This window comes from Chiloscyllium plagiosum, unplaced genomic scaffold (genome assembly GCF_037043375.1).
Source record: "Chiloscyllium plagiosum isolate Xiang-an unplaced genomic scaffold, Cpla_swu_hap1 HiC_scaffold_41, whole genome shotgun sequence".
Classification (NCBI taxonomy): domain Eukaryota; kingdom Metazoa; phylum Chordata; class Chondrichthyes; order Orectolobiformes; family Hemiscylliidae; genus Chiloscyllium; species Chiloscyllium plagiosum.
Window position 1 is genome coordinate 27,372,858 of NW_028270179.1, and position 27,269 is coordinate 27,400,126.

Here is a 27,269-nt window from a genome sequence, read left to right on the forward strand (position 1 = left end):
GCTGGAAAAGTTCAGTAGGTCTGGCAGCATCTGTGAAGACACATCAGAATGAACATTTCGTGTCCGGTGATGATGCACAGAACTGATGGTAGCTTGGAAAACACAAGATAGAGTGGTATCCCGAGCAAAGAGTAAAAGTTAGAGGGGACCACAGCCCACAGAGGTGGAACAGCATTTGGACAGACAAAGGAGTAGATTACGATCTTGCCAAGGAGAGTGCCAGTGACATGTAGTGTGGAATGGCAGAATGTATGATACCAAGGCCTGTTGTTTGGGGGAGGGAGCAAGGACATGGGAGAGTTCAGACCGTAAAATTATTGAACTCGACATTGAGACTGGAGCGCTGCAATGTCCCGAGCAGACAAATGAAGTATTTGTCTTCCAGCTTACGCCGATGTTCTCTGGACACTACAGCAGGCTTGGGTCAGTAATGTTGGTCAGGGAACAGGTTCATGCATTGAAGTGGTAGGCTATTGGAAGCTCAGGGTCTTTTTTGTGGGCAGAATGTCAGTGTTCTGTGAAACAGTCACTTAGTCTCTGTTCCATTTTCCTAATCTCTAGGAGACCACATTGAGCAGCGAGTTTGGTAAACTGGAGTAGATCTAATTTCCACCATACCTCAATTTCATCCGGTCTACCTCTGACCCCTCCCCTGTCTTCCTCGCTATCTCTGTTTCCATTTCGAAAGTAACTCTTTACCGATACGCACCGACTCCAACAGCTACCTGGACTGTACATGCTAACACTTTTCTTTCTGCAAAGACTCCACTCCATTCTCTCAGTTCCTCTCTCTCCATCACATATGTTCCGGTGAGGCCAACTTCGACAAGTGAGCCTCCCAAATGTCGACCTTCTTCCTGAAAAGAAGACTTGTTCGACATTGGCATTCAACCGGATTGAAGCCATCTTCTACACTTCTGCCCTCATCCATTCTCTTCCCTCCGACAACAGGGACATGAAAGTAACTACCATCCAACCAGTATCCTCAATCAGCCCCCATTTTCACTCCCTCCAGTGAGATAATAACACCAGATGCATGTTCTACATCCCTCCTTTCCCCATCCACTGCAGGGACCGTTCCCTTTTGGACACGCTGGTCCACTCTTCCTTCACTCCCAACATTCTCAACACAAGGTGGTAACACCAGCCTATTTACCTCCTCCTTTCTATCCGTCCAAGGGACATAATTTACGTCCCAGATGAAACAGCACTTCACCTGCACTTCAAGCAATCTAATTTACTTCATTCCACATTGGAAAATCAAAGCACAAACTGGGCGACGTCTTCGCAGACCATCTACGTTCTGCCCGCAAGAAAAATCACCCTGGCTTCCAGTTACTTGCCACATGAACATAACTCGCTGTTCCCTGTCTTCAGTCTGTCGCAGTGTTCAAGTGAAGCTCAATGCAAGTTGATAGAACAACACCACTTTTGGGAGCACTGCAGTGCTCCAGACTCAATATGGATTCCAATAATGATAGGGACTGAACATAGACCCCTAATCCACACTTAAGGACTTGCAACCAGATAGTCTGCCATTGCAAACTACGTTTTGTTAGCTACGAAATGTCTCCATTAACTGCTTTTTACTCCCCTTAGCCGAATCGATAGCTTCCTCTTTGTTAGCCCCACTGCTCTTCTCTCTCTTTGGGTTCTGTCGCCATGTATCGTTTACTACTTACACCCTTTCTCCACATTACGTCTGCATATAAACTGACATTTAACCTGTTACCATCAGTTTTGAGAACGGGTCACCGGACCCAAAACGATAACACTGATTCATCTTCAGAATGCTGCCAGAACTGACGAGCTTTTCCTGCAACGTCTGTTTTCGTACCTTAGGAGATTCCTGGACTAGTTTCTTTGCACTCAGATTTCTAAACTGTGGCCCATTTAGAAATTATTTGATGCCTGCATTCTTCTTACCAAAGTACATGATCTCACAATTTCCCATGATGTCATCCATCTGCCACTCTAAACCTGCCTAAATCCTTCTCCAGACTCCCCGGATTCTCAATACTACCTGCCCCTCCACCTATCTCGGCATCATCTGAAACTTTAGCCAGAATGCCCACAGTTCCTTAATTGTGATCACTAATGTAGGCAATGAAAGCTCGTATACCCAACATTTACCCTTGCAGAACCCCACCAGTCAGCGTTTGCCACGCTGAGAAGGATCCTTTCATTCCCACTCTCTGCCTTCTGCCAATAATCTGTCCATGATAGTGCATTGCCTGTCACCTCATGTGCTGTTGTCTCACTCAACAGCCTCCTGTGTGGTAAATTGTCAAAGTCTTTCTGGATGCTCGAGTAGATAACAGCCATTAGCTCTCCTTTGTCTAACCTGCTCGTTATCTCCTCAATGAATTCGAGCAGAATTCTCAAGTATAACCTTCCCTTGATGAAAACATGCTGACTATTCCCTAATTACCATGCACTTCCAGATATTGAGACATTTCGGCCTTCACAATGGACTCCAAAATCTTACCAACGACAAAGCTCATGCCAAACGGCCTTATTCTGCCATCTTTTGCCTTATACCCTTCTTAATCATGTGTATGCATTAACTATTTTGCAGATTTCTGAGACCTCCCTGAATGCAGTGACTCCTGCAAGATTACCACTTACACCGTCTCCACAGCCACCTGATGAAGGAAAAGTGCTTCAAAGGTTCGTGAAACCAAATAAACCCGCTGAACTATAACCTGGTGTTGTTTGGTTTTTAAACTTTTCAACCCCAATCCAAGACCATCTCCTCCAAACCTTCACTTAAACCTTCATTAGCTGTTTAGCTATCTTGTTCAGACTCCGTGGTATAGTCCAGCTGGGCGGAAGGTTTTGGCCACCTTTCGACCTTTCAGTTTTTCTGGCAACTGCTACTTGATAATGGCCACCATTCCCACCTTTGCCACCGGCCCTCTGGGAGTTTTGGAACGTTACTCTAATCTTCCAATGCGAAGACTGACGCAAAGAAGTTGTTCGGTTTCTCCACAATTTCTATGAACCACAACACCGTTTCTATAACGTCTTTTCCCCGCCGTTCAAAGTCCATTTCTTTCATATTATTGGCTAACCTACCCATATATTTAGCCTTCTCCCTCCACATTCCTTTTATATTTATCCCGCGTTGGTCTTTGTAGGCTTCCCAATCCTCTGCCCTCCCACTGCCCTTCACTGCATGGTATGCTTTGACTTTTGCTTTGATGCTATTTCTGAATTTGCTTGTCAGGCACGGTTGCTTCGCACTCCATTTAAGAGGCTTCTATTTCCAAGGGATGAATGTTTGCTGATACTCCCACAATGCTTCTCTAATTAGTGTTTCACTGTCTTTGCTGAAAAGGCAAATACGCCGTAAAATGGCTCAGCTAAAGGTAACAGGTCAGTGTCGTGATGAGGTCAGTGATGAAAATCAAACTAATCGTTGCCGAAGGCCTGGTGGGGATCTGTTTAAATACATTCAAACGTTGCCGAGCTTCGACGAGAATGGTCGAGTTAATGAAGAGCCGAAACAAATAACATGGCTAATGTGATCAATGCTCAAACGAGCTAACTTATTATGTCGTGCACATGAACTAAAGCCAGAAGCTCACAGACTACGTTCTAGAGAATCTGAAGAAGTAACTTGATAAAACATGCATAAAATTAGAATGGAACAATTAAACTAACTTTGATTGTTTTATAAAGGTATTGAATATCGTGTTAACATATGAAGCTCGGAGAGAAGCTGTTATTTTGGAGGAGTCAAACATTCACTGCTTGAAGTCATCAGCACTCATCTGGAGGAACAGAATTTTTTCACTGTAATGTCAACAGCGCAAATGGCAGCTGATTATGAGTCAGTTAATTTATCAAATTTTGGCTTCGAGCATCATTTGCAATATATGAGGGTGAAGCATTATGGAAAATAGGCATCCTAAGTTGTTTAAGGGCAAGTGTGATCATATCGAAGATATTAAAAATATTTTGCTACAAGTTAAGCAAAACACCCATGAGTGAGAAAGAGAAAATAAACAACATCAGATATTTCCACAGTAATAAATAAAACCACTTGAAAACCACTGGGAAGGCAGATCTGATAAAACAGGATAAGTAAGTAGGTAGTCAAAGAAAGCATAGATAACGCAACAGAATCACAAACAAGTCAGATGGTGTTTCAGTGAAATTGGCAGACCTCTTTAAAGAATTTACCTGTGTGGGTTTGTTTTAAACATTTGAGCTAGGAGGATTGTGTTAAAATAAAAACAGTGAAATGGGAGGAAGTCAATATTTGACAGTGAGAAATGAAGAGAGATACAATTCAGAAAAAAAGGTTACCAGAAATAAAAGTGGTAATATGTGGAATTGTGGTTAGAGAGGAACCTTTCCGTTGAATAAAGCAAGTTAGGAAAATAAGATGAAAAGTACTGATGAAATTGCAAGAAGGATAAATAAATTCTCTGTTCAAGACATAAAGTTTAACGCCGATAATGACATAGCTAGATCACAGGTGGAAATGATGCCGGTTGTGATTGAAAAGCCAATGGAACAATGGACAACTGAGATGTTAGAGGAGGTACACCCTGAAACGTTTCCTGAATACTTGTCAGCAGAGTTGCAAAACCGCATGTTGAAACGGAAGGGGAAATAAAAGAATAAAGACAAGACAGTTAACGTTCAATTGTCAGCAGCTCTGTATGATCAAACAGCTGAGAAGAAAAAACAAGATCAAGTGGAGGTCCAAGAGGACATTTTTAGTTCGGAGAAGTTAACTGAACTACGACAGAGGAAGCACCAGAAGAAGCATTTGATCCTAAAAGCAGACCGAGAAGAAAACTCTGAGTTTACCTCCGAATTATATTGTCGTAAAAATGAAGTCTTGATGTAATGAGGATAATTACATATTCAGGCGGATGAAAAAATGAGCAGAAAGGAGATGTTGTTCTCAGTATATTACTTAACAATAATAGGTAATTTGGGAGTAAGGAAAGCACAAGCCAAACTTGAAAAAATAAATGTAGTTTTATTGGAATGAACTGAACATAGCTGTTCCAGAATTTTGCCGACGACGTCACATGTGTCAAATAATGAAAACATTTGAGTTAATGAGATGACCAACACCCTGAATACTGATTCCAGCATTTCACGAACCTTTTACAAGATTGTTAATGAATTGCGTAGGAAATTTCCCTATAACGAGAAGAAGGAATAAATAATTATTCGCCGTATTGAACATGTTGACTGGATTATGATGTCATTCCATTATGCATTTTCAAAGCTAAAAGGAGGCAGAGGAGGTACCTTTCTTTAACTAGATATGGGCAACTCACCGAAAATCAATACGATCAATACTCTAATTTTACACTAAAATTATTCAAGATATTTATGGATAACTCAGAATTAATGCTTCTTAAATCAAATGCATCCCATTCAGAATCGCAGGACACATTAACACGGTGACATCAATCTTCAAAGAAAATGTGGAGTATCTATAGTCAAGAGTATCCAGAGGATTGCTATAAAATAATTCCATTTTTAATTTTTGAATTTAGCAATGTACCTAATGGAACAACTAAATTTAGTCCATTTAAAATAGTTTTGGGCCATGAGGTGAAAGTGCTATTAAATTGCTTAAAGAAAGGTTGGTGAGTCCTCATGTAGAGCCTACATTTTTGGAGCTTGTGTCTGATCTCTGGAAGAAAACGAATTGAACGGATGAGTTGGCAAGATGGTATTTAAAGTTTTGCAACATATAATCAAACAACAAGCAGACATAAGATCAAAGATTCGAAGATTGGCCAGTGAAGATAAAGTGTTAGAATTGCTTCCCGCGGGAGGTAAAAATTTAAAACAAGATATTGAGGACCAAATCAAATTATTCGATAGGAACATCAGTAGACATAAGACTCATAAGGTGTGTTATTTGAATATGTTCAAAGAGTATTTTGATAGGGAAGAATAGCAAAAGGAGAATGTGTTACTTGTTAGAAAATTTGATTAGTACTGTATTGCAAAAACGGAAAATATAATGTGTAAATGGCACAAGCAACTTACATATTTAAGCTGATATTCTCAGGCAATAATGGCATGTGCCTTTATCAGAAAGAGTGAAGGAAATTTCGGCGTTCGTGAACCCAAATGGACGACCCAATTTAAAGTCATGCTGTATGTTTGAAGACTTCACCAACCACATTTCAAAGATTAACCAATCATGTTAATTCGGCAATATACAATTGTGTAATGTAGATGGAAAATCTGGCGATTTTCCTCACACACGGAAGAAACATTTGGAGCAGGTATTAAAACTATTTGATGAACTTGAAACTACGAACTTGGTGATAACCCTAAGAATGAATTTCAAAAATGTATGATCCTAGATCGTATGATTAAACATGTACAAATGATTCCTTGGAATTTGAAAATAACAGTAATTGGTAAACGTCCTATACCGTCAACACAGAGCGAATTACTGCAATTCCTGGACCTAAATCCTTTTCACTAATCATTCATACCAATTTTAGCCGCGTTGTTGTTCAACTGATAGACTTGTTGAACACATGCAGAAAATTTCAGTGTACTAAAGAGTGTCACACGACATTTGAATCCCAAAAGCTGTGTTGACCACCTGCCTGGTGTTTGCAAAAAAAAAAATTGCTCAAAGTCAGTGAAAGTGCTAAATGTTTGGAATGATGAGGGTGTGGTGTCTGTTGGGTGCACTCACAAGACGACAACGATCGTACTGAGAGACCTTTGGAATATATTCCAGAAATTTGAATATTCATCAAAAGAACTATTCGATAATTGAAAACGGGACGTTGAGTTTGGTGCTGCCATTGCATGCCATTACAAGAGGGTGGTACGTGTATGGAGTGAGCTGCCAGAGGAAGTGGTGGAGGTGGGTCCAATTGCAATATTTTAAAGGCATTTAGATGCGTCTATGAATAGGAATGGTTTGAAGAGATGTGGGCCAGTTGCTGGCAGGTGGGACGAGATTGGGTTGGCATATCTTGTCGGCTTGGACGGGTTGGACCTAAGGGTCTATTTCCATGCTGTACATCCTTATGACTCTATGACTCTATATAACTCAGACAAGTGTGTGTACTGATGAGAACCCCCTAAGATTTTCAGACAAATTTCAGGGTAAACACCAGATTGTTGAGATGAGTTCTTTTATTACATCCATTCCATTTTTAAATGATATAGCTGGCAGGTTTGTTGATACTTGATCATCACTTTGGTGAAGGAAAATGGAAGTGTGCGAGGTGGAACAAGCAAACTGAAATGAATTGTATTATTGACTGTTTGTTTGTATTATTGACTATTTATCGTATTATTGACGTGCAGGGTTAATACTGGATAGACACACACGTGCGTGAACACACACATTTATATAATGTAGAATACTAATAGTGTGGGAGTAATGACTTTGAAAATGTGGCCAACTTTGTACGTAGATGTATGTGTTTTTTAAAGGGATATGTGAGAGTAGTGGGTCTTTAAGAGCGATGTGTTGTGTCCTGTTTCTCTGGCAAATTTGCATTGCCACACTGGTGCCAGAGTATCTGCTTCACGCAGGCAGTTGTAAAACAGGTTGCAATTATCCCCGGTGCGTTTTCATTAAAATTTAACAAAAGAAGCATGAATTTGCGGGGTCAGGACCCATGCAGACCTTTGAAGGCTTTTTGCATTGCTTGCACTTTATGAGAAACTTTCTGCTACTGCACAGCTAAAAGCTAGAGTGTCGACTGGAGGGAGGGCTTAGGTAGCGAGACTTCCTCTTAAAACCCAAAAGGGGCAGCTTGTTTCGTTTTTTTCTATGCTGCAGAGAGAGTCATCCCTGTTTTACTACATTGTCATGCTACAGGTGTCTTTATAGAACTTTGTCTCCGTTAGAACAGGTGATGAATCGTGATTTAGTGACACCTTGTTTTTTCTCAGAATTTCAACAGTGTAAACGTTATTGCGGATTACTTTTTTCGTGTACTTTAACTTTGTCGTATGAATAAAGTGTGTTTTCATTACAGCCTAATGGTGGACCAGTTGAATCGCTTCTGGATCATAGCACCTTAAACTCGACTTTATATAATTTCAACAACCTATATTTGAGGCTACGTACTTGCAATACATTGCCGTGGTGGGGAGGGGGGGTGGGAAAGGTGAGGTGGTAATGGCAGAGAAGCGGAGGGTCTGGTCTGATCCATTACTTTTCCCAAAAAGGAAAGATGCAGGAACAGCAAACAGTTAAGGAAGAAGTTGGTACATAGATCTCACCAGGAATATGTTTTCAGTGCAGGAGCAACAATGGCATTTTTTTAAATAACACGAACATGGTGAGAACGTATCAATGGTATTGTGTGTAGATCTCATCACGTTCCCTGGGAAAGGGTGGATTGCCACAGAAGGGGTTCAGTAAATGTTTGCAAAGTTCATTGTTGGTACATTACTTTTGTTCTATAAGAAATGGGAGTTGAGGAGAGCTGCAGTGATTTCACTGAAACTCATACCATATTTAATGTGATTGGACACATGGAATCATTAATGACGTTCCGCAGAGTGTTGTTCAGACCTGGAGGTCACAGACTCAGGACACCTGGTGGACACTTAAGAATGAAGTATACACTTGGGGGATGATTGTCGACTCCATTTTGACTGTAGTAGTGAAAAGCCGAGCCTGATCTCACTGAAAGGAACAATGTTGAACGGGAGTTAGACCATTATACAAAAAAAAGTGTCAAACAGAAATTGGTCTCGCTCAATGGAACATAGAAAGGTCCAGAACAAGGAACAGGCCCTCCAGGGCACCACGGCTGTGCGAACCATGATGTCATAAATTAATGCAATCCACCTGCGTATTGTCCACATCTCGCCTTTGTCAGTCGGTTCATGCGCGTTGCTAAATGCTTCGTAAAATTTGCCCCTATATTTGCTTTCAGTACCTCCTATGACAGTGAGTTCGAAGCACCTGTCGCCATCCATGAAAAACACTGACACATTTCCTTCCAACATTCTCCCTTTCATCTTAAACATATGCCATATAACTTTTTTTTTCGTTTTAATTCTGGGAAAAATGCTCCAACCAGCCACCCAAACCATTTGTTTGACTTTTAAAATACGTCTATCAGGTCACCCCGAGCCTTCAAAACATAGAGAAAAACAGTCAACGTTTGTCCAATCTCTCCTTTTGTTTGTCGAACGGAGGCAACATCCTGGGAAACCTATTGTGGCCCTGTCAGATGCATCCCCAATCGTTCCCTGGTATGGCGAGGAGAAATGTACACAGTAGTCAAATACAGCCGAAATACGGTGTTATACAGCTGAAACATGACAACGCAAAATTTGATACTCTACCGATGAAGTCAAACTTGTTGCACACATTCGTTAACATCTTATTCGCTTCCGTTGATATTTACAGGGAGCTATGAACCTGCAGTTCAACACATCTCTGTACAGCAATGTTCCTAAGCATCACGTCTTGCACCGCATGCCTTCCACTTCCAATTAACCTCCCAAAATGTACGACCACACGTTGGTTCGAAATAAACTCAATCTGCCATTTCCATGCCCGACCTTTCTAGGGATCTATGTCTGATATATAGCTTGACAACCTTCCACACTCTCGACAACTGCACCAATCTTCTTAGTGTCTGCATAAGTACAGATTATACAGCTAATATTTTCTTACAAATCATTTACAACAACATCAAAACGCTGATTCTTTCAGTACACGATTGTTCACGGATCTCCAGTAAAACAAAACACCCTTCCAAATTTATCATCTCTCTTCTTTGATCAAAGCAATCACAATTACCATCTCACTGTGGATCCCATGGGAATTCATTTTCATGACCAGCTTGCCATGAGGGACCTTATTCAATGCTTTAGCAAATGCGATGTAGACAGCCGCATGTGAGAAATTGGGCAAGAAGTTTTGAAGGAATTAGACAGGAGATTCCAGGAGTTTTTTGAGTATTATGCTCGCAAGCAAAGGGACCTTCGGCAAGTGGGAATTAATTAAAAGTGAGGTAGCAGGAGTACAATGTCTATGTTTACCTGCGAGGGTGAAAGACAACTTTGTCAGCAATAGTGAGCATTGGATTAAAAGAGATTTTGAAGAGAACAAAGAAGTAGGCATGGGACGAGATGTATCCCTGGAGGTTGTATTGGGAATGCGGGAGTTTACTGAATAAAGAAAGGAGGACGGAAAGGGAGGAAGAGGCAGATTTGGCTGAGATGATTAGGGTGAATCTAAAGAGAATCTTTAAATAGATGAAAGGAAAAGGGATAACTCGAGAGACAGTAGAACCTCAGAAGGCCCAAAGTGGACATGCCTCATTTCCAACTGCAGGAGAAGGGCGAGGTCCTCGATGAATACTTCGCATCGGTCTTTACCTTGGAGAAAGACATGAAGACTTGGGAACTTTGGAAAGCTAGTGTTGATATCGTGCAGACAGTGCACATCAAAACAGAGGTGTGGTTGGTCGTGTGAAAGAATGAATTTGAATAAACCGCTTTGTTCAGAGCTGATATATCCAAGAACACTGGAAGAGGGCAGTGAAGAAATTACAGGGGTTGTGGCAGATGTATTTGCTTCACTGTTAGCTACGGGTGTGGTCCTTGAACACTGGACAGCAGTGAATTTTGTGCCCTTATTCAAGAAGGTTTGGAAAGAAAAATTTTTAGGAACTGCTGCGAAAGATGGGGAGGTATGGGATGCAGGAAAATTTGGCTGTCTGCATGCATAATTGGCTGGCCACAAGATGACAGCTAGTGATAGAGGTTGGGAAGTTTTCTGCCTGGAGTTCGGTGACCATTGGTGTCCCACTTGGATCTCCTTAATGGGCTCTGCTCTTTTTAGTGTTTTATTTTCAAATGACGTGATGAAGAAGGTGGTTTAGTAAGTTTGTGGATGACACAAAGATAGGTAGGGCTGTAGATAGTCTCGTGGTTGTTGCAGGCGATAAGCCAACATTGACAGAATACAAAGTTGGACTGCGAATTGGCAGATGAAGTTCAACCTAGGTAAATACGAAATGATTCATTTTGGAAGATGCATTTGAATGGTGAATATAGTGTTGAATGAAGGATTCATGGCAGTGTGAAGAAACAGTGGGATCTTGGCGACCACATGCACTGAAACCTCAAATTTGCCACCGAAGTTGATGGGCTTATGAAGAAGGCATATCTTGCGTTGGCTTGCAATAATAGGAAGACTTAGTATAAGAGTCACGGTGTTTTGCTCCAGTTGTATCAAACCCTGGTTAAACCGCACTTGGTACATTGTGTTCTATTCTGGTCGTCTCATTCTAGAAAGTTTGTAGATGCTTTTGAATTGGGTTGAGAGGCGATTCACTAGGACAGATCATAGAACATAGAACATTACAGCGCACAAAAGGCCCTTCAGCCGTCGATATTGCTCCGTTTTGTGAAAGCAATCCGAAGCCCATCGAACCTACACTATTCGATTTTTGTCTATATGTCTATCCAATGGTCATTTACATGCCCTTAAAGTTAGCGAGTCTACTACTGTTGCAGTCAGTGCCTTTCAAACCTTTACTACTCTGAGTAAAGAAACTACCTCTGACATCTGTCCTATATCTATTACCCCTCAATTTAAATCTATGTCTCCTCGTGCGCGCCATCACCATCTGAGTAAAAATGCTCTCACTGTCTACCCTATCGAACACTCTGATTATTTTGCATGCCACAATTAATTCACCTCTCAACCTTTTTCTCTCTCACGAAATCAGTCTCAGGTCCCTCAGCCTTCCCTGGTAAGAGAAACCTTCAGTCCCTGGCGACATCCTCTTAAGTCCCCGAAGAACTCTTTCCAACGCTTCCACATCTTTCCTGTAGTGCAGTGATCAGAACTGTCAGCAATACTCCAAGTGCGGCCACACCAGTGTATTGTACAGCTGCAACCTGATCTCAAGGTTCCGAAACACAATCCCTCTACTAATCAAAGCTAACACAATGTATGTCATTTTAACAACTCTATCAACCAAGGTGGTAACTTTCAGGGATCTATGCACAAGGGCAGCGAGATCTCAGTGTCCATCGACCGTACCATCGACGTTAATTTTCATGTAATTGCCCAGTACACTGCATTCATGTTATTCCTCCCAAACCGAATTACCCCACCTGTTTGATCACCTTCACAAAGAACTCAATAAGGTTTCTGAGACACGACCTCGCCTTCACAAAAAACGTGTTGACTATCCGTAATAAACTTATTCCTTTAAAATAATTACAAATCATATATCTTATAATATTTTCCAACACTTTACCCACAACCGAAGTAAGGGTCATTGGTCTTTAATTACCAGATTTGTCACTAGTCCCCAGATGTCTCGACTCCTCAAATCCAGGATGGTGCCTGGACTGGAGGGATTGCCTCCTGAAAAGGTATTGAGCGAGCTCGGCCTTTTCACACTGCAAAGAAGAGAAGTGATTTGATAGAGATTTCCAAGCTAATGAGAGGCATAGATCGAGTAAATAGCCAGAGACTTTTCCCTGGGGTAGAAATGGCTGTCACGAGGGGTCATAATTTTCAGCTGATTGGAGAAACGTACAGGGGAGATGTCAGATGTAAATTCTTTATGCAGTGAGTGGTGAGTGCATGGAATGCACTGCGAGCGGTGGGAGCAGAGTCAGAGACATTAGGGACATTTAAGCGATAACATGACAATGTTTACCGGTCTTCCCATCAAGCACTTTTGACGCTAACTGAAAACTCGCAGCCACAATTCTGTGGCAAATCTTTGCCCCTGCACAGCCATACTAACTATCACTGAGTCATCCATGGTTTTTGCGAAATATGACTTACTACATGGTCATAAACTAGTCAGCACAATTTTGCCGAACTGGACTGAATAAGCGAATGTCACGTGTAAAATCTAACCGTGAATTATCTTACTGTTCCTGTCCAGCACAGTTCTGTCTGTTCTCATTTTCATGTATACGCTGAATTTGCAATTACTGAACTGGATGCTTGAACGTTTGTTACTTTTGGAGAACTACATTTCTGTCTAATGAATAAAATTGCCCTGATGCAACTGAATTTATCTGCATGAAGGTAATTATAGACTTTGAAACACCACGCGTTTATTCAAAAAGAAAACAAATTAGTGCAACTGATAATTGGTTTAATCGTGATATTTCAGCCTGGTCTCAGGAAAAAAGAGAAACGTTACTGTGATCCTCATTCAGTCTCATAGACTTTAAAAAAAAAAAATAGAATCCCTATGCTATGGAAGCTGGCCACACGGTAGTTCGTTGGTTAACACTGCTATTTCCCAGCGCTAGCGACCTGGATTCAATTTCAGCCTCTGGCGACTGTCTTTGTGGAGTTTGCACATTTTCCCTGTTCCTGCTTGGGTTTCCTCTGGTTGCTCTGGTTTTGTCACAAAGTCCAAGGTTGTGAAGGTTAGGTGGATTGACCATGCGAAATTGTCTATTGTGTTCAAGGAAGTGTCGGCGAGTTGCATTAGTCAGTGTTAGATAAATGTAAGTAGGGTAACTAGTCAAACAAAGTTTATGTAGCATGAAGGGAAGTTTCCTGAAACTGTTATGAGGCTAAATTAATAACGTGGATGTGTTCAAAGGATACGTATCTTACTTTGCATTATCAGAGAATTTGGCAATGCATTAGCAGGAAAATGGGCACCTCCTAGAAAAGTTGTCCTCGCCGTAGACTGAAACTTCTTATTGTTCTTTACGAAAAAAAAAATGTGATCATTATTCGGTCTCATAGACGTCTTTCATAGAATCCATGCCGTGTGGAATCAGGTTATTTGGCCCACCAAGTCCACATTGACACTCCGAAAAGTATCCCACCAAGATCATTTCCCCTACTAACATACATCTAACACTGACTAATGCAACTCTCCGACACTTCCTTGAACACAATAGACAATTTCGCATGGCCAATCCACCTAACCTTCACATCTTTGGACTTTGTGACAAAACCAGAGCAACCAGAGTAAACCCATGCAGGCGCGGGGAAAATGTGCAAACTCCATAAAGACAGTGGCCAGAGGCTGGAATCCAATCCAGGTCGATAGCGCTGTGAAACAGCTGTGTTAGCCTCCAACTCACCGTGTGGCCAGCTTCCATAGCTTAGGGATTCTAATTTTTTTTTAAAAAGTCTGTGAGACTGAATGAGGATCACAGTAACGTTTCTCTTTTTTCCCCAGACCAGGCTGAAATATCACGATTAAACCAATTAACAACTGCAGTAATTTGTTTTCTTTTTGAATAAATGCGCGGTGTTTCAAAGTTCAGACATGTAATTAAATCTCAGGAGTCTGGCATCGCACATAAATTGAGAATTTTCCACTCCATTTCTGAATCGCTGCAGAACATCTGTTCGAAATGCACGAGGTACTAAGAGGTCTGCTATTTGCCATTTCTTACGTTGTCTTTGCTGCTGTCGGAGTTTCAGGTAGACCAGTGTGTTTATTTTCGTAGTGCATGAATCGTTGCCCAGATGTATCAATTCTCTATTTTTCCAATGGCAGTTATCACCCTTTCCAACATCCTTTTCCGCCTTTAAAGGGAGAAACTACACCTATTAATGACGATCTTCCTTGCATTTAACGAACATAATATTTTATCCATTTAATACTATATAGAAGACCCAATATATACTATCGATATTTTCAGTTTATTGGCACGATTACGCGAAATGTATAAGTTATCCCCTCATGGAAATGTTATTTCAGAATTTCCCAACGAGGAATAAGTGGGTTGACCTATTCGGAAACAGTAGATAGTCTGGCACGTATCATTGAAAGTTGGTAAATTCAGCAGTGACATGATTAAAATAAGTAGAATCCTGCGTGGATTTGTCTGGGTGGCTATTGAAAGAACTCAACTATGATTATATAGTTTCTTTCATATTGGTAGAACTGTAATTAGGAGTCATGACACAAAAAATAGCAGAGTGGTTAATATCCCTACTGTATGGAAACAGGCTCTTCGGCCAAATAATTCCACACCGATCCTCTGAAGAGAAACCCACCTGGATCCGTTCCCTTAATTAAGGCACCAAACACTACGCACAATTTAGCATGACGAATTCACCTGGCATGCACATTTTTGTATTGTATGATGAAACTGGATTACCCGGAGGTGTCCGTGCAGACGCAAGGAGAATGTGCAAACTCCACACAGACTGTTGCATTAGGCAGGAATTGATCTCGTTACCTTAGTACTGTGAGGCAGCAGTGACGACCACTGAGCCACAGTACGCCAGAGGACGTGTCAATGACGGATATGCAGTGGTCTATTTTCCTGTAACCATTGCGAGTCTTCGCAATTCCCCAAGTAAACAGCCTGTTGATGCAGAGTATTAAAGGAAAATAGGCAGATGCGGGAATGTAAAGTTGCAGTAAAAATCAAATGAACTGCCACTTTACTTGGTGTTGGAACAGTTTCACAAGGCTAGATAACCTATCCTTGTTCCTTTATCTTATGTTTGCATATCTTCTGGTTTTCATTGGTTGTGCGACACTTCTGATGCGAATGTGATGCTGTCATGTTGAATTCTATGCCTTGCATTTTTTTTCACGTATACTATTCTTAATTCAGACTCATAAAGCTTATTATGTTGTTATGTTACTGACAATCATTTTTGTTTTACACAAAGGATTGTATATAAGCCATATGAATTGTCTCTCGAATAATAGATTGCTCTACAAATCAGATCATGTCTTTATGCATCGTAAACCATATGATGTCATGTAAAACAAAGAGAGTGAAAGCAGTAAAAACCTTGTCTTGCTCTTTATTTCTGTTACAGCTAACTTGGCAATAATTATCGTACTATTGCGAAGAAGATGCGGCCTCTCAGGATGTATGACTTATTATCTAATGTCTATGGCGGCGACAGATCTCCTGGTTTTAGTCACGATTGTGATATTAAATCGGATCGCTGGAATTTATTTCCCATTCACCTTCCTCTCTATCACACCCATCTGCAGTTTTCGTGCAGCTGTAAATTTTGCAGCCATTGACAGTTCTGTCTGGTTAACCGTGGCTTTCACCTTTGATCGTTTTGTTGCCATTTGTTGGCAGAAGCTGAAAATTAAATATTGCACTGAGAAGATGGCAGCATGGGTGATAGGAATTGTGTCAGCACTGTCTTGTGGAAAAAATATCGCCACATATTTTATGTATGAACCTGTATACATTATTAACAATCGACCCTGGTTCTGTGCTGTAAAGGCAATATACTACATATCCTTGGCATGGGCTGCATACGACTGGATTCGATCAATCTTAACACCTTGTCTCCCATTCATTCTGATTTTGCTTCTCAATGCTTTAACCGTCAGACACATTCTTGCAGCCAATGCATCTCGCAGGAGGCTGCGGACCCAGAGGACTGGAGAGAACCAGGGTGACCCAGAGATGGAGAAGCGAAGGAAGTCCATTGTTTTACTGTTTGCCATCTCGGGCAGTTTCATTCTGCTATATTTGGTATTTGTTGTAATGATCCTCTATGTCCGAATAGCGAATGTCACATATTCCTCAGGTTCAGATGCAAGTGATCCCACCTTTATTCTTCAACAATGCGGATACATGCTTCAGTTATTGAGTTCATGCATAAACCCTTTTATTTATGCAGGAACACAGAGTAAAATAAGAGCTGAGTTGCAGAGTTGGTTGAAATATCCACTGAGTCCATTCGAAAATGTATTTAAAATGTGGAAACGAGATAATTCAACGTGAACTCCAGCTTACATTGCAGCATCTACATTTCAAAGGTACACCAAACACTGTCCCACGTGATTTGGAGCACTTTCTTAAAATTCCATGCAGAAAGTGTTAATATAAGAATGCTTAATGAAGCTAAAATTGCCCTTATTCAGTCATATAACAATTATCAGGTTTTTTTTTACTTTTGTTCCATATTGCACTGTTTAGCCTTTGTTATATCTATCGCTGCTGCATGGTGCTTTTACTGATTCGGGATCAGCTTGTCATATGTCAGGCCGGCAGCGGTATTATTCATATAATATACTTAACGTAGATATGCGTGTAATATCATTGCTTGTGCACGTGTATAAAATCCATTTCATTAATGAATTGTCAACTTCAATGACAAGAAAAATAAGATGTTGCAAAAACGGATAATTCGTCCAGAAGCAGCGAACTGGCTGAACATATTTCATGGTGGAATTCACCCTGATTGCACTGGTGTGCTTTGTCTCATAAAACAAAACTGATAGCTCCACTATTATATCATTCATTTGAATCGTGAGTGTCCACAAGTCTGATTGTTTCATTTTGTTCCCTTTATGTATGTCAATATAAACTTGATTCGACTTTGAATTTGTCGTATTCCAATGATATTTGCCAAAAACGACAACAAAAAGATTGTGTTCCAATATTAATATTATCTGTAGTGAATGAACCACATTATTGCTTCAGAGTTGAAGAGTTACTGTACAGACTCCCGATAGAGCGGTTGATACTGTGCAAAAAAAGAGCGATGACAATGTGTCATATCATTCTGATTTCTAACCATTTAGAGAACCATGGTACACACAAGCACAGTAACCTTTGTCCTGCTTTCCGTGTCATGCGTCTTCGAATAGGTAATTCCATTCGGTAAATCTCGTCATGAGCGTTTCCTTTCTCTGCCTCCATATCTCACAGCTTCAGGGCACCTGGATACAAACAAGTAAAAAAAGCCATTTGTTACCTCTTTCCTGCAAGATGTCCCTTACATCGTGTTCTGGCTGTATGATTCACAAACAAATACATAATACTCAATGAAATGTGTCGCTGGAAAAAGCACAACAGTTCAGGCAACATCCAAGGAGGAGGAACGCCGATGTTTCATGCATTCTCCTTCAACAGGACTGTGAAGAGGGGAGGGCGGTGCGACGTATTGACGGTGGAGGGGATGAGGCTGGAGGAAATGTAACTGGGAAAGCAATAGGTGGATGGAGTTATGAGGTGATGCTGTTAGGTCAGTGGGAATGGTGGAGTGGATATTTGGAATGGGTGGTGGGAAGGTTAAGTTAGCTCAATTCAAGTAGGTGGTGCCGAGTTGGAGGATTGGATTTGAGATGCGTTGTGTCGGTAAAAAGATTCGAAAACTGTTGAATTTAAAGTTGAGGCTATGATGGTGAAGGCTATCAAACAGAAGATTAGGTGCTCCTCCTTCAGTTCCGGGTGGCCTTTGCAGAGAAGGTGAAGGACCAGAATGGGCATATAATCGGGGGAGAGGGAGGGGAATTTGAAATATTTGGCCACGAGAAGGTGGAATGGTTGGTTTGTACACACCAGAGATGTTCCCAACACCATTCTGCAAGGTTGCCTTCGGTGTCTCTGATATAGAGGAGACCACATGGAGAGGAATGGATGCGTTAAATGAGGATCGAGGATATGCATGTGGATCTCAGACCGTTTGTGTTTGGACGATACCGAGGCAATATCATCCTACAGTACAAGCAAAGCCTCCACAAATAGTTCTTGCCATGGATCCTCAGCTTCAGTCTGATAATTGCCAAATAGAATTGATCAATTAGTTTGCAAAGGCAGTGATTAAATAAGGATAGTCAGCATGGATTTGGCGGATGAAAATCCTGTGTAACTAATTAAAATGTTACTTTTTTTAAACAGGTGACGAAAATCATTGATGAGGACTTTATCATTGTCATACGTGGAATGTTGCCCCAAAGTATAAGAACCCATGGGATCCAGTGCAAGTTGAAAAACTAAATTGTCTTGCAAGTAGGAGGGAAAATGTAATGATGGATATCTGTTTTGTTCATGGAAGCTTGTGATCAGTGGTGTACATTTGATTCACTTGCTGTTTGTGACATAAATTAATGATTTGGATGTGCATGCTGAAGGAGTAATTAGTAAGTTTGCAGATAACAGAAAATGTATGGTGTTTTTGAAAGTGACAAGGGTGGTCTCAGGCAGCAGTATGACATCCATCAACTGGTGAATTCAGATGAGTAGCTTTAGGTGGAATTTAATCCTGGAACGTCTGAGGCGCTGTATGCTACACATGGAACATGTCGGAGTTCTTGACAATAATAATTGTAGCATGCTACTTGCGGAGAAACCTAGGTATCTTTGTGCATAAGTCACATAGTATTGTTTTGTAGGTGCATCAGGCAATTAAGAATGAAAATAAAATACTGTACAAAGAAGGTTATTCTGCAGTATTTACGGTGCTGCCAAAGCCACAATTGCGCAGTTTCTGTCTCCATGATGGAGAAATGATGTACTGACATTGGAGCGGGAGTGAAGGAAGTTCACAGGGCTTATTCCAGACGCATGCCTGTGCCCCTGACTGCAGAGTCCCCTAGCATTGTTGCTGGCTTGCGCTTCAAAACCTCCTGCTGTACCAGTGTCTGCAGTGGTCTCACTGACATGATGCTACTGCTTTCACCGAGAGGCCATGCTGTCCAAACGACAGTATCCAAAGTGGTGTACGTGTGTGAGAAAGGAATGGCAACAGGTGAATCCTGGTCTGCCTGCCCATACATACCCGTCTTCCTGGCGTTACGGAACTCTTCTCTGTCTGTGTATTCCTTGTCACAATCCTTCTTACAAGTTAACTATGCCCTCGCATTTTTTCTAGAGATGGGGTAATTGGCCAGTGTCCAAAGAGACTGAGATCGAAAGTTTTATTTGGGCACCTTTTCTTTACCCATAACAGATAATATCTCCTGTCTCAGGCTTTCGTGCCTTGCAAACTGGTGAAATATAAACGTAAGTAGCCAGCTAGCTGGGCTGCTAGTCTTCATGTAGATGAGAGATTTTGATTCAGTTCAGTGGCCGTGTGTATGAAGAAAAGCTGCACTTGCCCCTGTCACCTGTCCAACTTCATTCTGTCCAACTTCAAGCCTATAAGGTGGGTGGTTTCATTTTTGCTCTGAGTGCTAATGGATATGTTCATCGGAGCAATTTTCATTTGGATCAGCGCCATTAAGTTGGGCCAGCTTCTTGGTTTCCGATAGGATAAGTTAATTGCGTATTCGATCTTTGTTTCGTTGTGTTGCATTCCGTAATTTTCTAAACACATTCTGTTTGCTTAAAACTTGGCAGCTGGACCAGTTAACTCACATTGGAAATATCTAAAATAGACACTTACCTAAAACAAATAACAAAGTTACAGGCTGGGCTACCTGCTTAAAAATGTTTTTTTTTTTTGCGTTGGTCCTAGTCCATTACAGATCGTGGTCTCTTTGTAGTGAGTGTTAGTGTCTTTTTCTTTCTGGAGTTGATTTGATTGGTTTAAACAGCGCTTAGAGAGCAATGCCTCTTTCAGTCAACAAGGAGGTACTGTAGGTGGAAGAAGTGACCTTAGAGGTTTCATTTGGCTAGAGTCCCAACAGTGTGGAAACAGGCCGAACAAGTCCACACCGACTCTCCGAAGAGTCATAGAGTCATGGAGATGTATAGCATGGAAACAGACCATTCGGTCCAACCCGTCCACGCTGACCAGACATTCCAACCCAATCTAGTCGCACCTGCCAGCACCCGGCCCATAGCCCTCCATACCCTACCTATTCAAATACCCATCCAAATGCCCCTTAAATGTTGCAATTGTACCAGCCTCCACCACGTCCTCTGGCAGCTCTTTCCATGCAAATACCTCCATCTGCGTGAAAAAGTTGCCCCTTAGGTCTCTTTTATATCTTTCACCTCTCACCCTATAACTATGCCTTTAGTTCTGGACTCCCCAACACCAGGGAAAAGACTTTGTCTATTTATCCTCTCTATGCCCCTCATAGTTTTGTAAGTCTCTATAAGGTCACCTCTCAGCCTCCAACGCTCCAGGGAAAACAACCCCAGCCTGTTCAGCCTCTCCCTGTAGCTCAGATTCTCCAACCCTGGCAACATCTTGTAAATCTTTTCTGAACCCTTTCAGGTTTCACAACATCTTTCCGATAGGAAGGAGACCAGAATTGCACGCAATATTCCAACAGTGGCCTAACTATTGTCCTGCACAGCCGCGACATTATCTCCCAACTCGTGTAATCATTACTCTGACCAATAAAGGAAAGCATACCAAACGCCTTCTTCACTATCCTATTTACCTGCGAATCCACTTTCAAGGAGCTATGAACCTACACTCCAAGGTCTCTTTTTTAAGCAACAGTCCCTAGGACCTTACCATTAAGTGTATAAGTCCTGCTAAGATTTGCTTTCCCAAAATGCAGCACCTCGCACTTATCTGAATTAATCTCCATCTGCCACTTCTCAGCCCATTGGCCCATCTGGATCAGATCCTGTTGTAATCTGAGGTAACCCTTTTTGCTGTCCACTACACCTCCAATTTTGGTGTCATCTGCAAACTTACTAACTGTACCTCTTATGCTCCCATCCAAATCATTTATACAAATGACAGAAAGTAAAGGGCCCAGCATCGATTCTTGTGGCACTCCACTGGTCACAGGCCTCCAGTCGGAAAAGCAACCCTCAACCACCACCCTCTGTTTTCTACCTTTGAGCCAGTTCTGTATCCAAATGGCTAGTTCTCCCTGTATTCCATGAGATCTAACCTTGCTAATCAGTTTCCCATGGGAAACTTTGTTGAACGCCTTACTGAAATCCATATAGATCATATCTACTGCTCTGCCCTCAGCAATCTTCTTTGTTACTTCATCAAAAAACTCAATGAAGTTTGTGAGGCACACACAAAGCCATGTTGACTATCCCGAATCAGTCCTTGCTTTTCCAAATATATGTACGTCCTCAGTATTCCCTACAACAACTTGCCCACCACCGAGTTCAGGCTCACCAGTCTATAGTACCCTGGCTTGTCTTTACCGCCTTTCTTAAACAGTAGCGCCACGTTTGCCAATCTTTAGTATTCTGGCACTTCATCTGTAACTATCGATGATACAAATATCTCAGCAAGAGGCCCAGCAATCACTTCTCTAGCTTCTCACGGAGTTCTATGGTACACCTGATTAGGTCCTGGGGATTTATCCACTTTTAACCATTTCAAGATATTCAGCACTTCCTCCTCTGTAATCTGGACTTTTTGCAAGATGTCACCATCTAATTCCCTACAGTCTATATCTTCCATATTCTTTTCCACAGGAAATACTGATGCAATATATTCATTTAGCATCTCCCCCATTTTCTGTGGCTCCACACAAAGGCCGCCTTGCTGATCTTTGAGGGGCTCTATCGTCTCCCTAGTTACCCTTTGGTCCTTAATATATTTGTAAAAACCCTTTGTATTCTCCTTAATTCTACTTGCCAAAGCTATCTCATGTCCCCATTTTGCCCTCCTGATTTCCCTCTTAAGTATACTCCTACTTTCTTTATACTCTTCTAAGGATTAACTCGACCTATCCTGTCTATACCTGACATGTGCTTCCTTCTTTTTCTTAACCAAATCCTCAATTTATTTAGTCATCCAGCATTCCCTATATCTACCAGCCTTCCCTTTAACCCTAACAGGAATATACTTTCTCTGGATTCTTGTTATCTCATTTCTGAAGACTTCCCATTTTCCAGCCGTCCCTTTACCTGCGAACATCTGCCCCCAATCATCTTTTGAAAGTTCTTGCCAAATACCGTCAAAATTCGCCTTTCTCCAATTTAGGACTTCAACTTTTACATCTGGTCTATCCTTTTCCATCACTATTTTAAAATGAATAGAATTATGATCGCTGGTGCCAAAGTGCTCCCCCACTGACAACTCAGTCACCTGCCCTGCCTTATTTCCCAAGAGTAGGTCAAGTTTTGCACCTTCTCTCGTAGGTACATTCACATACTGAATCAGAAAATTGTCGTGTACATACTTCAGAAATTCCTCTCCATCTAAACATTTAACACAGTATGGCAATCCCAGTGGATGTTTGGAAAGTTAAAATCCCCTACCCTAACTACCCTATTATTCTTTCAGATAGCTGAGATCTCCTTGCAAGTTTGTTTCTCAACTTCCCTCTGACGATTGGGGTGTCTACAATACAATCCCAATAAGGTGATCATCCCTTTGTTATTTCTCAGTTCCAAGCGAATAGCTTCCCTGCATGTATTTCCGGGAGAGTAACCCACCCAGACGCATTCTCCTACATTTATCCTGACTAATAACCTATACTTCTAGGAATTTAGCATCGCCAACTCACCTAACCTGCATGTCTTTGGATTGGGGGAGAAAACTGTGCTACGCAGAGGAAATCCTCTCAGACATGGGGAGAATGCGCAAACTCCACACAGACAGTCGCCCGTAGCTGAAATCGTACCCTGGTCCACTGAGCCACCATGCCTTCCTGAAAGGCGAAACGAGACCGGAGCTGCAGGAATTAGTAGAAACGCTGGAGTTGAAGTTGCCTCCTAACGTGAGGAAATGTGAGATGATTGCAGCAGTAATTCAGGATTTAAATTTGTTGAAAGCCCCATCAAGATCCATAAAAATAAGTAAACTTCAATAGGAAATGAAAGAAAATGCAGTTAGAAGTAGGAATGAATTAGTTTGAGTTACGATTAAAGCAGGTACAGAAAGAAAAAAGAACGAATGACTTTAGCAGAGGAGGAAGAAAGAGAGAGAGTTTGAACTTCAGAAAATGAGACTTTGAAAGGAAATACAGCTTTAAAGGATGGAGATGAAGTCTGAAGATAGTCTTAGTGAGGAAGAGCGTAAAGATGACCAAGCCCCTGTTATTATTTAGATTAGACTACTTACAGTGTGGAAACAGGCCCTCCAGCCCAACAAGTCCACACCGACCCGCCGAAGCGCAACCCACCCAGACCCATTCCCCTATATTTACCCCTTCACCTAACGCTGCAGGCAATTTAGCATGGCAAATTTACCTAACCTGCACATTTTTGGATTGTGGGAGGAAACCGGAGCACCCAGAGGAAACCCACGCAGACACGGGGAGAATGTGCAAACTCCACACAGAGAGTCGCCTGAGGCGGGAATTGAACCCGGGTCTCTGGAGCTGTGAGGCACCAGTGCCAGCATGTCGTCCCCAAAGGCCTGTTGAGAAACTGTTTAAGTATTTTCAAACATTGTCTAGATTTGATGAGAAGGATGGGGAAGCCTTTTTCATCTCATTTGAAAAAGTGACGAAACCAATGTAGTGGCCAGAGACCATGTGGGTGTTGTTGAAGTTAGATCTCATGAGGCATTCGCATCACTATCGGGGAGGAACCTGTGGAGTATGAGGAAGTGAAAAAAACTATCTCAAGTTCATATGACCTTGTACTAGAAACCTGTCGACATCGTTTCAGCAATTTAAGAAAGGATTATTGGCTAAACCTACATTAAGTTTGAAAGGAGCAACCAAAGTTATTTTGATAGGTGAATAAGAGCATTTAATATAGAGAAAAGTTACGATGCTCTTCCAGAGACAATTAGTTTAGAGGAGTTCAAAATTCACTGCCTGAAATATTGCGTACTCATGTGGAGGTGCAGAGAGTTACAACGGAAAAGTTAGCAGCTAAAGTGGCTGATGATCATCAGCTGGTTCATAAAACCTGATTTGGCTTCCAGAATCAATTTCAGTCCATGAGGGACAGAAATTGGGACAAAGAAAAATCCTCAGGCCGAAAGGCCAAGATACATTTCGGTGAACACCAGAAGGATAACTCACCACAATGTAAAGAACAAACTCGTGAGGGGGTTAAAGAAGGTAAAAAGCTTCGGTGTTTTTATTGTAATGAAGTAGGCCACATCAAATCACATTGTTGTTGGGCGAGAAAAAAAAAAACAGATGTATGAAAACTGGACAAGACTGTGAGTTTTGTTGGAGAGGAAACAGAAAGCACAATGGAAGCTGAAAAGCTGGATCAGAGTGTACAAACTGATCGAAAGTTGATTAAGGAGTAAGTGACCGATCTACTTAGAAAATATACCTGCAAATGTAAAGTTTATTCAAATTGGACAGGAATAGCAGGTGGACATGTTACAATATTAAGGGACACAGGATCCTCTCAGTCTGTGATGCTGATGCATGAAGAGTTAAGTATTTCTGAAGGTCGACTGTCAAAGAAATTAGTGGTCACGGTGAGACAAAAGCTCTCAGTTATGTAAAGTGAGGCTAGAGAGTTCAGAGAAGAGTGAAGAAATGGCAGTAGGAGTACTGGACAAATTCTCAGCTCTAGGAATATATTTTGTCTTTTCGAAAGATATTGCTGATTCACCTGTGACATCTACTGTGTTTGAAAAGCCACTGGAGACTCAGACAACTGAAGCAATGCAGGAGTTTTACCGTGGAACCTTCCCCGAGTGTGTAGTAACAGGTTCACAGAATGACCAGTTGAAACCAGAGAGATCAAATGGCAGAGATAAGGTGTCTGAAGTGTCAGTGTCAGAGACGATGGTCGATCAGATAGTTGACACAAAACAGGTGCAAAGAGGTAATCATGCAAATATCTTTAGCTCTGCAAAACTCACTGAGTTGCAGCAAAAAATGAAAATGTAAAGCAGTTGTATCAAAATACATATATTGAGAGGAATCTGAATGCAGCCGTGACAGTTACTATTTGTTAAAATGATGTCTTAGTGAGGAAATGGCGACTATCACACATTCAAGCAGTTGAGAAATGGGCAGAAATGCATCAAAATGTGTCCCCAGTGTGCCATAGAATGGAGATGTTGCGAGTGTCGTATGAGTGACCACTTGGGATCATTTAGGAGTGAGGGAAATAGATTAAAATACCAACATATTTCTTTTTGTTTCAATTGTCTATACAGTGGAAACAGGTCCTTCCGCCCATCAAGTCCACACCGCCCCTCCGCAGGGAAACCCACCCAAACTCATTCCCCACTAACTAACGCACCTAATACTCTTGGCAATTTAGCATGGTCAATTCACCTGACCTGCACATCTTTGGATAGTGGGAAGAAACCGAACCACCCGAAGAAAACCCACGCACACACGGGGAGAATGTGCGAACTCCACACAGACAGGGGAGGAAGCGAACGCCAGACGATGGTGCTGTGCGACAGCAGTGCTAACCACTGAGCCACCGTGTCGCCCATTTCTACTGGCCTGGATTGCACGAGGATAATAGCTGAATGTTGCCTGATGTGTCATACATGTCAGGTAATTGGAAAACAACAGGCGGAAATAAAACCTGTAACTTTATTATTTATTCCAGCAGTTGAGGAAACTTTTACAAGAGTCTTGACTGATTGTGGAGGTCCCTGCGTCAAGCAACACGTGGGAATCAGTATTTGCAAGCAATAATGGATTTACCGACGAGATTTTCAAAGGCCATCCGATTGTGCAAAATCACAGGCAAAAGGTTTGTCGAGAACTATTCATTTTTTTTAACTCGATACGGATTTCCAAAGTGTCAAACGTCATATCCAAACTTTCAAGAAAGTTACAGACAGATTAGGAATGAAACAATTCAAATCTACTGTGTACATCCAGTTTCACAGGGAGCGCTAGGACGGTTGTGTCGAAAGCTAAAGGCCATGTTTGGAATAAGGGAATTCCGTTCGCGCGTTTACTGACAGAGTTGCAACAAATCAATGGACCAAATTCAGTTCATTTGAATTAGTCTTTGGGCATCAAGTTAGTGGACCATTGAAATTGATTAAGGAGAAGTAAGTATGTCAGTATTCAGAGACCACGCATTTGGACTGTGTGTCAAATTTTAGAGAACGAGTAAACGAAGCTGGCGAGTTGGCTCGATCGCATTTAAAAATATTGCAGCAGGTTATGAACAAGAAGTAGAGAAAACATCAAAAAATCGCAACGTTTCTATCAGGATAAATTAACAGTATTGCTTACAGTCATAGGTGATCCTTTAAAAGCAATGTTTAGTGGACCTTATCAGATCGAAGGGAAATTGATTGCGATGTACTACTTGATAGAGATTCCAGACAGGAAAATATCTCCTATATGTTTGACATGACCATGCCCAAATGCTATTTTTACAGGGTATGTGAAAGTGCTAATGATCACAACAGAAAGAGAAGAACCAATTTCAGAGGATTCTGAATTTGACATTACTCAAATTAAATTGCAGAATGAGGAAGTCGTCAGAAATTATGATAAACATTTGGGTTTCCTTCCTGAGAAAAATCGAAATGACCTGAAAGAGTTATTACGATAACATGGGGAAATATGCGGGAAAGACAAAATCGGAAGCACTTATCTAATTGTGGATGATGTTGATATAGAAGGTACTGTTCCGATTAAGCAATATACTTATCGGCATAAGTCTCATTATTTGGCACAGGTTAAGAAGGAGATTGCTCGAAGAGAACATAATCGAAGTCATTTACAGTAACTGGAGCTCACCCATCGTTATGTGGCAAAGCAAGATGGTACCCAATTGTGTGGACG

At 41.4% G+C, this 27,269-nt stretch overlaps 1 protein-coding gene across 1 annotated transcript; it reads left to right on the forward strand.

Moving 5' to 3' along the window:
- The first annotated feature begins 14,346 nt into the window (after window positions 1–14,346).
- LOC122546141 (putative G protein-coupled receptor 139) lies at window positions 14,347–27,036 on the forward strand. The gene is made up of 5 exons (XM_087981879.1): window positions 14,347–14,416; window positions 15,776–16,671; window positions 18,610–18,667; window positions 25,096–25,326; window positions 26,861–27,036. Exons 1-5 carry the CDS (start codon window positions 14,347–14,349, stop codon window positions 27,034–27,036), a joined length of 1,431 nt encoding a protein of 476 aa, XP_087838005.1.
- Window positions 27,037–27,269: the final 233 nt, after the last annotated feature.

Coding starts and splice junctions, on each gene's coding strand:
- LOC122546141 (XM_087981879.1), top strand. CDS start 14,347: ATGCACGAGGTACTAAGAGGTCTGCTATTTGCCATTTCTTACGTTGTC. Junction 14,417..15,775: donor TGCTGCTGTCGGAGTTTCAG/GTAGACCAGTGT, acceptor TTTCTGTTACAG/CTAACTTGGCAATAATTATC. Junction 16,672..18,609: donor CACTGAGTCCATTCGAAAAT/GTATTTAAAATG, acceptor TTTTTTAAACAG/GTGACGAAAATCATTGATGA.